This window comes from Carassius auratus, chromosome 50 (assembly GCF_003368295.1).
Source record: "Carassius auratus strain Wakin chromosome 50, ASM336829v1, whole genome shotgun sequence".
Classification (NCBI taxonomy): Eukaryota; Metazoa; Chordata; class Actinopteri; order Cypriniformes; family Cyprinidae; genus Carassius; species Carassius auratus.
In genome coordinates this window covers 9,055,531-9,069,368 of record NC_039292.1, presented here as the reverse complement: position 1 = coordinate 9,069,368, position 13,838 = coordinate 9,055,531, and the positions used below count along the sequence as shown (strand labels likewise).

General features: G+C 35.9%; 1 protein-coding gene and 1 pseudogene across 1 annotated transcript; both read right to left on the bottom strand.

Annotated features, from left to right (window-relative positions):
• Positions 1–4,229: 4,229 nt before the first annotated feature.
• On the bottom strand, positions 4,230–8,571 carry LOC113066889 (uncharacterized; annotated as a pseudogene).
• A 385-nt stretch (positions 8,572–8,956) lies between these two features.
• Positions 8,957–11,482, bottom strand: LOC113066888 (uncharacterized). The gene is made up of 4 exons (XM_026238997.1): positions 10,343–11,482; positions 10,170–10,263; positions 9,998–10,085; positions 8,957–9,909 (listed from the first exon to the last, which is right to left on the bottom strand). Exons 1-4 carry the CDS (start codon positions 10,380–10,382, stop codon positions 9,217–9,219), a joined length of 915 nt encoding a protein of 304 aa, XP_026094782.1. The 5' UTR covers positions 10,383–11,482; the 3' UTR covers positions 8,957–9,216.
• Between the last annotated feature and the right edge of the window lie 2,356 nt (positions 11,483–13,838).

Sequence of the window (13,838 nt, the reverse complement as noted above, 5' to 3'; positions counted from 1 at the left end):
TAACAATGCCACCTTGTGGTCAAAATTGATAAACCATTAAATCATATTACTAATGACTCAATTTATGTTTTTCAGCCAGTTTGAGTAAAATCATTTTATTAAAAAATATTTAATTTCTCATTGTTGCATTTGGTCTGATCCTCACTGACCTTGCCATGTTTGCTGCTCACTCCGCCTCTGTTGTACTTAATTACATAATAATAATTAATTGCTGCTTGCAGCCATTTTTTTTTTTCAATTGTAAAATTTTCACAAATAGTTTTACTGTTAATATTTTTTTCTCTTCATAGTGTAATATATTGTGCTGAATCATACCAAGAAGGGGAAAAGTAATTTGTAAACACTACAAGTGTTTTCATTACAGGTGGATTATAGTTGGGTTTCATTTGAGATGCTGCAAACTATTTATGTCATGTCTGATCTAAATTTACAGGGTTCCCAAGAATGCCAAACGGACAGACAGAAAGCCATCCTCCACACAGGGCCAAATAAGATACCTTTACAACATACCATGTGAGTTTTCAATCAGCACACCACGTAAATATTCAACAAATGATTGAAATGGTCCAGGGACCAGACATGGAGTTTCCAAAGGTCTGGACACGGGTGCCAAATGGTGCCCCGTCTCTGAGTCAGTAGATCCTTCCTCAGAGGAATCGGAGGGAGGGGCTGTCACGAGGAGCACTAGCCCAGGGAACCAGGTCTGAGTGGGCAAATATGGCACCACTAGCAAGACTTGTTCCTTGTCCTCCCGGACTTTGCACAATGTCTGTGCGAGAAGGCTCACTGGGGGAAATGCATATTTGCATAGGCCCCGCGACCAGCTGTGTGCCAGTGCATCTGTGCCGAGAGTTCCCTCAGTCAGGGAGTAGAACAACTGGCAGTGAGCAATCTCTGGAGAAGGAAACAGGCCTACCTGAGTGGCTCCAAACCATCATTCTCCCGGGAGCATTGCTCGAGACAGCTGGTCGGCTGTACGGTTGAGCAGGCCCGGAATGTGAATGGCACGAGGTGACTTCAGAACCTTCCGACTCCAAAGGAGGAGGTGGCGGGGCGAGTTGTGACCTGTGACAGGAGTGCAGACCAACTTGTCGGTTGATGTACGCAAAGGTCGCCATGTTGTCCGTTTGGATCAGCACATGCTTGCCTTGTAAATGACCTTTGAGACAGTTCAAGGCAAAGTGTACTGCTAACAACTCTAGGCAATTGATGTACCACTGCAACTGCAGGCCCGTCCAAGATCGGTCGTAACGCACTGCCTTTCCTGGGTATAATGAACTAAGGGCTGTAAAACCCCATCCTCAAACCACCCGCGCTACTATGGGAAGGGAATGACCTTTTTATTTGCCTAGAAATGGTATTGAAATGCTTATTATTTGTAATTATTTGTAGCTATATCGATATCTCATGTAAGTTTTTGTTCCAAAACCACGTCTATTTGCATTAGAATTATGGAATCTGCAAAAAAAAGTGAAATTACCTCAACAATATCTTTACACAGTCCTGACCAACTGTCTGCAGGGGTTTGAATCCACCCAAATTAGTGTGTAAAATAAACCCTCAATCACAAGTTGCATTAAATGGTGTATTTTAACATCAATGATGTCATACACAGCTGTCAATGGGTGACCTTTTTTGTATACAGGTCTTAATCTGCAGGAAGGGAAATGTCCACTACGAAGCACCAAACTGGCAGTCAGGAGATGCGAAACATAACTATATAGTATTGTAGGAAGCAGGAAGAAAAGAAACCAATTCCAAGCATATTTCCTAACCTGCAAGTGCAAGGTTTTCAAGTAATGATGAATCCTCAAATTCAATTTTTTTTTATCGCTGTAAGACAGAACAGCCCTCCAGCTGACTCCAACTTTTAACTTCTTGAGCCTCAGCTCTAGTGGACATCTGGTGACAATTCCTATTACAAATTACAAACACTTACAGTCAAAATTATGTGACAATTGCTTTACATTCAAAAACACCATGCAGTGCAGTGCAGGTGCTGACTAAAAAAATGTTTTTCTTATTGACAGTATTCTGTTAAATTTAATATAGGTATCTAATAGCAAATGAGTTTAAGACCAGCCCTCACCATTCCCTCTTGGTAATGGAACTCCAGACAGTTATTCCAACACAGAGCTTTTCCCAGAACTCTGGTCTCTGATTACTATGACAGTCAGTAACGCCAAGTCCTTATGAATCCCAGCTGACCGCAGAGTCTCAATTAGATCTATATATGGACGAAGGCTCTCCTCTAAATGACTGTGAACTGCTCCCCTCATTTCCTGACTGTAAAAATAATGTACATTTTATTGTAATATGTCCCTGATTCTACAGTTTTATGTTTATTTTATTTACCTTTTATTTGTTTCAAATTAATTTTATATTATTATTTTTATTTTATTTTACTTTACAATAAAAAGTAAAGCACTTAATAAATGAACTTTAATGAACCTAATGTACATTTCTAATGTTTTTTATTCATCAAAATTAATTAACAAGATTAATAAAAATTTGTTAGAAGTAACAACAAACTAACCATGTTTGATACTTTGATACTTTCTATTTCGTCAATCTAAATTATAAGAAGAAGAGAATATAAAATATTTCTTGCCTGGGCATTTTCTGGAAAACCAAAAAGGGTGGAAATGAAAGTTAATTGTGGAGAATAGATTATATCCTCCTTTCGGGATGCCTCTTTCAGATTTCAGAAGGTATGCTTCATCTAAACCCAGTGTCTGTAGGTATTGATGCTGAAGAGAAAACAGAAGAGGATCCTTTCTATCAGACTGTAGTTATAGTGTACCACACACATTGTAATCTGAAAATGAAAGTACACAAATTTAAAAGCAGGGTTCTGTTAACTTTATCTTGCACATGGCAAAAATTCTCATACTCACATTTCACTTGGCAACTATTGCTAGCATTATTTTGGTTTTGTTTTTTTGTCAACATTGTATTTGTTACTTGTTACAGTACATTGTCTACACAATGCACAATAAAGTTGTTTATTCTATGTAGAACAGATTTTGATTGGCTGTCAATGTTTTTATTATTTAATGGTTATTCTTAATTCTTATTCTTAATGGTTCTTGGTGTGATGGCTCTTAAAGGGATAGTTAACCCCCAAATGAAAATATTGTATCATCACACCTCATGACAGCCAATGACATCTGTGAAACAGTTTAGTCAATAAAAACACTAACAGTGAAAAATTATGTAACAAAAACTTTATACTGTTTACTTTATACTGTAAAACATCAGTGCAGGTGCTGACCAAAGAAATATATATATATAAATAATTTATATTTTTAATTCTATTTTTTTCTTCTGTAAAATATAAATGAAAATATTTGGAAAAAATGTAATTTGTTTAAAAATAAATGTGATCCAATGGGTCCAGTGATCTATTGGACTCCACATTTCTTCCAAAATATTATCACTTTTTCTGTGGAAGAAAGAAATGCAAACTGCTGTAAGCTGATAATTCCTGCCAAAGAAGTGTGCCTGTGAATTTATAGGACTTTTGTTAGAAGCAAATTATTATTATATCTCCCTCCACTAATATGAAAAAAAATCTGCTTTTCTGAGGAAATGTATTGATTTAGTGCTGATATTTAGTGCTAACATATAACAGCCAGACAAGCATTGCAGAATTTAATCACAGTCCATTAAAAAGCTTAATTTTCTTAAAGTTCAGGCCTGTGTGTTCTTCCAAAGGAATGTGAATTAAAGGTTTGTTTGAGCCAGTGTCCTCTCAAGATGACCTACCCATTTTAGTGTTAGAGATGGGTTAGTCCTGCTTCACAAAATATGTCATGATGGCAACATGCAGTGTGCGGTTTTTCTCTGACTCACAAAACATGCTACCTTAAAAAAGCATATACCTATACTTATTTGGCTCCAGAAAAGTGGACTAGCATCATCTAAAGTATCATTATTTTCTGTAGTTACCAACTAATATTAAAACAATGTAAAATATTATAACATGGAATATAAGGAAAATTGTGGCAGTTGCTAAAACACTTGATTTTCCCAAATATGTTTTAATGCATGTACAACTGTATTTGTGTAAAACATTGACATTTGTATAGACAAAGGGCTTCAGTTCAGTAAGGTCCAAGTTTATGAAAAACTTGTTTCGATAAAAAATCAAAATCAAAACAATATTGTTAATTAAAAAAAAATTAAAACCTAAATCATATATCTAAAGAATAAACAAAGAGAATTTATAAATTATAGCTTTGTTTTATTAAAATGTATAATGTGTAGACATTGTAGCAAGCTGAAATATTTTTATTTTTAAAAAACACTTTTAGTACTTCCAAGCAAAATATCAATGTTGCTTTGTCATTTACAAAAGACACTTACTTCACACTCATCTTTAAGTTTTTTTTTTTTAAATAAATAATTATGATTAAACTGAACCTAACCTTGAACCTAAAAAAATCTATATGATTCCTATAAAGCCCCTCAAACTACACTTTTGTTCTGTGATTTTGATATTTCTTTTGCTGCTAACTTTAAAATGCTTTTAGTGATCAAGCATAAGACAAAAATAACTTGTGTCACAGAGGTATATACTGATGTGTTCTTGTGCCAGACACAGTCTCTCCATGCGTTGGTGTAAGTCTGCTCTCTTCAGTCCATCCTCTGTGTCCTCCACAAGCAGCTTCACAACATCAGCTCCATCCCGCAGGTCCATCACGGCAACTTCCTTCAGTATGAATAGAAGAATCACCAAGGGAATGAAGTCAGCCAGATGCTGATACACAATCTAATGGATTGAGAAAACATATAGGAGGATTTCAGTGCATTCAAACCAAAAATACAAGCAGTTAACTAGTTAGCTGACTTGTATGACCTCTACATAAGTACATCTGTTTTTTTTTCTATAACACTATACCACACTGGGAAAATAATTGTCCTGTTTTGTTTTTTTACAGTTTAACGGAACCAGATTCCACCGTGAGTTTGTATATAATGTATAATTTTATATAAAAATACTATTTCATGTTTTTTTCCCCAATGTATGACTGACTGTGACTTTAAATTAAGCGCCTCATGTTTTAAACACTGTTGTCAGCAAGCAAACATGCACAACAACAAAAACTGTTAATAGTGTAGAAATGTAGCCTATAAAGCACAGCTCACACAGACATCACTTTCAAACCAAGCAGCTTTCTGTTGGTCAGCACTCTGAATCTAGATCACCTACTTAAACTGTTGCGAAATCTGCTTGAAGTTATCTTCACAATCATGTAGAGTCCTACTGAAATGACCATTTTTTGCTCACAGAACACCAGTAAATGTGACTGCACCTTTTTATTTCTGTGATCAAAATCAGTCACTTCATGAGCCTCTCACATTTACAGTTGTCTCATTTCATAGTTCCCATGTATTATTTTATTATATTAAATCATTAAATATATAATGTTAATATAATATTTAGTTTCAACTCTTGGTCATCCATAAACAAGAAACAAGTGTAAGTCTTAAGATTTTATGGCACTAAATAAATATGACAGACAAAGACTTAATAACTTTAATCTCAAGGCATCCAAGGACCTGAAAATAAGGTGAATAAACTTAAGATGAACTATCCATTATATATTGTACTGAGCTACAATGAACTATACAGCTGTGAATACCTTTCCTCTCCTCAAAAATTGTCTTGAGAGGGGCAACTTAATTTTGAAATGCTTTAATTTAAGTACCTTATTATTTTACATAGCCTCAGAACAAGCAACACTGACAGTTTTCCGTGATTTCAAAATCTCTCGATCAGTTTTTCAAACAAAAATATTAATCTTTTTCTGTCCTCTGCAAATGGGGAGTATGGTTCAGTGTGTACTGTGCCGTTTGTATCAAGAGCCATGGCGGTGAAAGTCTCTCTGTCTTTATCAAGGGCTGCTCTGTCCTGTTCCAGCGAGGCTCTTTCCTGGTCATTCACAGCTCGGTCCTTTACCAGCTGCACCCTGTCTCTCTCCAACGCCGTTTTCTCCCTCTCTGCGATGACCTTCTCACGCTCCAGCATCACTCGGTCTCGGTCCAAGTCTGCATGCTCCTTCTCCAGCAGCTGTCGCTCTCGTCTGAGTTTGGCTCTTTCGAAGTTCAGCTCGTCTTGCGTCTCTAGAGGGCTTTTTTCCGTGTGTTTCCCTTTCACGCTTTCTGCACTATCTGATGAGGGTCCTCCATCAGCTACCGTTGCTTGAGTATTGACCTTGGTTACTGAATTTGTCAGTAATTCTAGAATATCACTCCCCATTTCTACTTGATACATCTTTTTGCTGGGCTGGGCTGCACATTCAGACTCATCGGCCGGGTTGGTCAAGAAGGTCGGTTTAGGAGGGTCGACATCAGTGGGATTGCTATCTACAGCCTTCTCCATGAGTCTGAACCATCGCCAGGATTCTGGTTTAACTGGTTTCAACGTCCTTTGCAAGAGCTTTTAAAACCTGGGGGAAAAGTTAGAGAAAACTACACCATGAGGTCTGCATGCATATATATGATGCATTTAATTTACATCTACATTTTTAGAATTTCTGAACAACAAAAAGTACTAGTGCTGTGCAGCTATATGAGCAAATAATTTTAATTGGAAAAAAAGACCACCTCCATTCAATGTGTTCATCTTTACTTTGTATTTGCATTTTAAATTCTCCCACTTCCGTTTTGCTCTTTGAGAAGTAATATCTCCATCCAGGTTGGATTTTGTCACTTGTATGAACAGCCTAAAAAAAGAAAACACACTTTGTCAATTTCTTTTTAAAAGCTGCTTATAGAAAAGAAAATACTTGGCTACATAAAGTTTGGTTGACACCAATGTCAGTGGAAATTTTAATTTATTCATTAATTTGTTTATTTATTTATTTTACAAACCTCTCATAATGTGTTCCCTTAAGATATTAATTAAATGCTAAAAATGTATGCATGTATGTGTGTGTGTGTGTGTGTATGTGTATATCGTACTTTTCGGACTATAAATCGCACCTGAGTATAAGTCGCATCAGTCCAAAAATACGTCATGATGAGGAAAAAAACATATATAAGTCGCACTGGACTAGAAGTCGCATTTATTTAGAACCAAGAACCAAGAGAAAACATTACCGTCTACAGCCACGAGAGGGAGCTCTATGCTGCTCAGTGTAGGCTACAGGAGCACTGTTCAGCATCTCTGGCAGTATAGAGCGCCCTCTCGCGGCTGGAGACGGTAATGTTTTCTTTTGGTTCATTTCTCTCGGTTCATGTCAAATTAATTTTGATAAATAAGTCGCACCTGACTATAAGTCGCAGGACCACCCAAACTATGAAAAAAGTGCGAGTAATCATGAATTGTTTTTATTTCTAATAAGTTCCTCCTTGCCATTGCAACCTTTATCTTGCTTGTTGGATGCTGTAGTGCAATATTCTGCTTTGTTACTATTTTTTTTTTTTTTTTAATTTAATATAACATAGTATAATATAATATAAGTAAAATATAAAATATAACTAAAATATATCTAAATATAACTAAATAGTAACTAAATAAATTCCAAAAAAAATATTTTAAATTATAAATTATATAACATTATATACAACACTTATTTTTATATAAATGTATTTATAATGCTTAATAATTATAAATGAAATAACTAGAAGTCAACATTTTTATTGTTAATTTTACATAGTATTATACCTAATCTGTCATTATTAGAAAGGGGTCAGCATAAATAGGGGTCCCTGGCATTAAAAGTTTGAAAACCCCTTTGTTAAGAGATGTTCTTTATTGTTAAACAATAGCATCTACAAGCAATTACGCATATGGGGTACAAACGACATGTACCGCAGATGTAAAGTGAATCACATGTGAATCACAATGAGTACATACTCCCAGCCATTTCTGCATGTGTTCCTCCATCCTGAGAATAAATAGCCATGGGCCATGCGCCACCTGATCAGTGCCTCGGTGTCCCTGTGAGACCCTGAAACACAACAGAACAGCGGTGCAGACAGACCATGAGACAGACAAGAGAGACACTGCATTCAGTGTAGGTTTGCTGTTGCTGTACTGTGATTTTATGTATATGCAAAAGTCAAACCACAGCATAAACACTGACAAGCTGTCAGTCTGGAATAATAAGAATGAATACTTATTTATTAATCGAAAGCAGCAGCACATATCAAGTGCATTAACCCGCTTTTAAATCCACCGTGAATTATATAGAAACAGTGCAGGTTTACACAATGACACTCACACTGTTTAGATGGTTGCGCCATTTCTGAAAGGGAGAGAGGGGGCCACACTCCTCTTATGATATATAACGTTACAGTAATACCATGAATATTATTGTTCTCTTTCACTTCTTCAACAACCGTTTGCGTCTCTAATGTTGCAGACAGACACATAAGACAGACAGCATTTCTTCACAGCTTTTCCTGTTTTTATGAGACGGACGATTGCTATTAGATGAATGCCCTCTAGCGGTCAGGAGAAAAAACAACTCCCAGTTACACTATAGAAAAATTATAACAATAAAATAAGCATTCTTCTCTCGATTCTTTCTCATCTTTAGTTATAGATTATATGTCTAGAAGTTTTGTAAGAAATGTAGTCATCAAAAAATGCTAAATCCTGTAATCAACAGCAAAGTTAACTAAAACAATTAAAAACATTCTGAAATTGCGCTGAAATAAAATACAACATAAATATTAGATTCAAAACTTAAAACTAAATGAAAATGAAATAACTGGAAATAAATTCAAACCTTATTAGTATTTTAAATTAAAAACTGTTTAAAAAAAACACACAGAAGCACATAACAAAGAGAGTGAAAATATCACTATAACTGAAAGACCAGGACTAGTTGTTACACTTACTCTGCTGTATATATTTCAGTGTAGGTTTTTTTGTGAAAGCCGCAAACCTAAAACTTGAATAGACACAAAGCATAAACTCTGACTTCAATAAGAAGCAAGATTAATAACAAGGAAAAAAGATACTGTTTATTGAACACACATTAGCTTCTATAACTCTATATGGGGTCAGTTGTCTCTACAGTAGAACCTGTCAATAAACAGTTTTTTATACTTTTTAGTTTCTGAATGACTACAACAAGGTGGAGCATGAATCTGGTTTTGATAATCATTGTGTGGCACAAATGGTATACTATATTGTTCACATAATCCCGTTAACTCATCGCAGTTTTTCCCTGAGGTTTGCCCCATCTCAGACCCGCTTCACATTTTTTCAATCATCTTTTCAAGTAAGAATATTAATCTTTCTCTGTTTTTTTCTTGAGGGCAGTCCATCCCATTGCATCCTGGACTGCTTTTCACGCGATTAGTGATGTGCGCCGACCTTCTGTCTCTTTCAAGTTCCACTCTGTCCCTTGCCAAAGCTTCTTTATCTTTCTGCAGTCGGGTTCTGTCCTGTTCCAAAGACGCCTTGTCTCTGTTAACCGCAGCTTTGTCCTTCTCTACCTGGGCTCTGTCCCGCTGAAGCGCTGCTCTTTCCCGACTGGCAAGAGCCCTTTCCCGCTCTAAAAGGGCTTTTTCTCTGTCCAGGCCTACAAGCTCCTTTTCTAGAAGCTTTCTTTCTCTTTGAAGTTTGGTTCTCATGTCATCCAGCGAGTGACTTTCTGTCTTCTGCTTGCCTTTATGTCTTTCCCTCTTAACCAGATCCAGTCTGGATGCCGGCGGCACGTTCACCGGAGTTCCTTCCTCTTCCAGGAATTCTAGTATTTCCCCACCGACTTTAATCTGGCGAAGCCTCTTACTTGGGTGAGGTGCATTATCATTGTCAGCTTCTGCTGTGATCACTTGCTGGCTGATCGTTTCATGAAACTCTTCACCCAGAGCATCATCCATGAGATTGAACCATTTCCAGCAGGTGGGGTTCTTCTCCACTCCGGTGGGGGGATATTTTGCATCCTTACAATGAAGTGTGAAATGCATTAAACTGGTGAATATGTTCTGTGAAAACTGGCTTTTGCAAAACACAATTAGCAGTGAGACCAACCTTGTATCTTGCTTTCAGGTTTTCCCACTTTTTGGCCATCTGCTCAGTTGTCATCTTTTCCTCAAGCCCCATTTCTCTGAGTATTGCACTGAAAAAAGAAACAAAATAATGCATTTGATTCTGAACACAGGTTGTGAGAGAGCGAGGCAAATGTTAAGATTGCAAATCTCACCTCCAGGCTGTTTTAGATGAATTTTTCCTTCCGTCAAAAAGCGCTGAGGTGCTCGATCGCAGCTGTATCAGCTTTGTGATGTCCTCAGTAGACACTAGTGCACGTAAAACAGCCAGTTAGTTGGCTTAATGCTCACATTACTACTTAGTTTCGGGTAAAAACGAACGACTTACTTTTATAGATGAGTTTAGAGCTGGTCGACGCAGAATCCATATTTTATATCACTTCGTAAAACAGATTTCTAGGGCCCTTAATAGTGCATGTTGAAAGTGTGCTTCTGTTAACATGCAGTCCAAGGGAAAATGGCGCCGTGCGAACACAGCCTGGATAGGCTGCCTACTAAGTGCCCTTATTTTGAAGGAATGAATTTGCGTCCTTAATGGATATAAAATATTTCTTGAAATGCAAATTTGGTTTGAGAATTAGTACGTGTAATTAGAACATTACATTTTTTAAAGAGATGTTTTTTTGGCTACTGATAGGCTTAAAAACCAAACCAAAGTAATGTACTTAGCATTAAATGTGTGTGTGGCTTACGAGACCGAGAAGTGTTAGTTAGTAATACTTTCAGCTCTTGTATGTGTATTTAAAAGAATGTAAAAGATTATTTAATGTGATTAAAGAATCACATTGTTCACAAACAACTGTAAATAGTCGACACAGAACAGCGCTGAGAAAAATAACAGGCACCTTGAGTTAACGATGGTTAACTCGATCACGTGGTAGCTGTTACTTTTCTCATCGCCTCTCAGGATTGAACAATCAGAGCCGTTTGTGATTACTAGATTATGTTTTTTATGTTTGTTTTTTTTTCTAAAGCGAGATCGTGGCTAATGTTTCTATGACATGCGTTACAAATAATATATTTGAACAGTTATTTTTAGTGTACGAGTGTATCCAATAAAAACGCCCTGAAATTTGAATACACCCACGGTTCTGTAAGCAGCAATGCGCCGCCTGAAGGAAGACAACTTTAGTGTCATTGAAAACATAACAAATCAACATTTTGTCTACCCATCGGTAACTGTGAGAAATAAGAAGTCTGAGTATAAGCCGATAAACAGTGTAGCTCTACTAGAGGAGGTATAGGTTGTAAAAGTATAGAAATAAGCCCGAAGAAGAAATAATGAAGAAATATTAAGGCAATGCTAATAGTCAAGTTGTGAGTTGGATAGATGTACACTACACATCTCCACATACTTGTCACAACTCAGAGGCAGTTCTTGACTACTTGACATACTTATATTCATAAAATAAATACAATACTCTTAGATAAAATAAACAGCTGTTTTATCCTACCCAGATCTTCATGCAGTGTGTTTGAAATCTCAACTAATGCACTTGACCTTTACAAGTCTCTGCTAAGCTATTAATAATAGAGGGGGGCTCCTTCTCTAATGATGAAACAGTCAACAAATCTAGTCAGGATGGAGTGTCAACAATCAATTCATCATCTAATTAGGTGAGAGAGATGTGGCCCCAGTTAATGTTCAGATCTGCAAAAATCTGTCAGATACATTTAAAAAGCTGTAAAGTGTGGATGTAGTCCATCTGTGTAAAAAAAAAACCCCACAAAAAAACCTTGACTGCTTTATACAATAAATTATGTTTTATTTTATTATTAAGTTACTGTTCTCAATGAACATTCTGCAAAACATTTTAGTTATCCACATAAAATGGGTGGGTTTTTTATATTTTTTTTGTAGTGCAGTGCAGGCAAACAAATTGAACCTTTAGATTTTTTACAATAACGTTTTTTTTTTTTTTTTTAAGTTTTAGATGCATTTATCTTTCGGTTTTGTAAACTTCAATCAATCTATAGTATACGTGTCATATATGGGCTTTGTTATAAAATTTTAGAAACAAACTTGTTGTATTGGCACAAACAGAATGGCACAATTTTTTGATACAAAAATGAATATATATATATATGCCTTTACAATGAGGACAATGGAAATGAATCATAATCAACAAAAGAGCAATGATATGCAAGCAAGGAAACAAGCATAAAGTTTATTTATTTTTATTTTTTAAAGCTATAATTAGAATAATATATTGAACTGAAAAACACTGTGTTCCATCAGTCTATCTGCCGTTCTTCTTTATCATATTGATATCAAAATGCATTTTGCGTCATCATTTCAGTCATCGAAAGTTTGTCCTTTGTAGTCCAGTGTGGAGAAAGGGGGCTAATCTCTGTGCATATGTCCTTAAAAGCACTGATGCTGTTTTCCTCTTAAATTATTAAGCTTCTTCAGCGGCTTTAAACCATTGAGAGAAGATTAGTGAGGTTATTCTGTGACGGTGTGTTTGTGTGTGCGTGTACATCCTCATGAAGTGTGTAATGTTGATATTGTGAGTGTGTGTCTTCTTTCTGCTCTTGCGAGGATGCTATTCGATATCTCAACGAGAGCAATCCAACAGAGGCTGATCGATCCATCAGTGCAAATTAAACCTCATTCCCTTGTCTTTAAAAATCACTGTAAGCACTGTATTGTATTTTCCCTCTATGTGAATCTGTGCCTCTCTAATCCAGCAGTCTGCATCCTGTGTTTGGGAAGAAGAGGGGGTTGTATGTGTCTCTGTAATCTTGCTATGTCTGTGTGGAACTGTGTTGCTAATCCTGCTGTGTTTGGGTGTGTGTGTTCGCTAGAGTGTTTCCCCAATGTAATCCTATGACAGCAAGCACTGGTGCATGTGAATGGTTGTCAGTGATAATGCATACATGCCTTGTGCGTTTAACATCATTTTACGCTGTACGTCTGGCCGCACAGACACAAGCTTGACTCCACGTGTGGGCAGGGTTTGACATTATCAGGCGTCATTGCCATGCTGAGGTGATATGGGAGAGCAGGATCAGCAGAGACATTTGGCTTGATCTCTAACTTTCCAGAGGCGTGGCTGGGGGAGGGGAATGACTGGTTCAGAATGACGAACTGGAATTAAGATAAATATAGGAAGTAGTCTGAGATCAGCTGTTCCAAATTTTAACCATTATGGAAAAATCTACAGTTCTGGTCTCTTAGATATCTTGGGTTAATACAAAATGGAAATGTATAGTATAATCCAGGAATTAATAGATGATAGTAGTGGGCCTTTTGTTGTGAAAAATAAGACTTTAGCATGCTTTTATTATGGAAGTAATATAATTTAAAAGAATATACTTTAGTGTGAACTGAATGTAATGTTTTAAGACACTTAATTGTATGTTTTTTACTATTAAATGAAAGCCAATTATAATTTTAAATATATATTAAATGCAATTAGTTGAACTATTTATATGTTATTTCATAATTGCTTTTATTGTCTTTGAAATATGGTTAAAGTACACTGTAGAATGTACTAATAAGCATTAATGATAAACTAAAATATTAAATGTAATTTCTATTGAAACTTTTGACGTGTTTAAATAGATGTGTGTGTATATAATACACATTTGTAACTATACAAAGTTGCATAGTATATTTACTTGTAATATCAAATAACATACTACAGTTAAAGTTATAATCCTTTACATGTTACACATTAAAATATGTGCACTTTAAAGCATGACAAAAGATTAAAAATTAATTTAAAAATGTAGTTAAAACTAAAAAATAAAAATAAAATATATTTTAAAGAATTGACTTCCATTATATGGCCAGAAAATACTATAGAAGTCGATGGGAA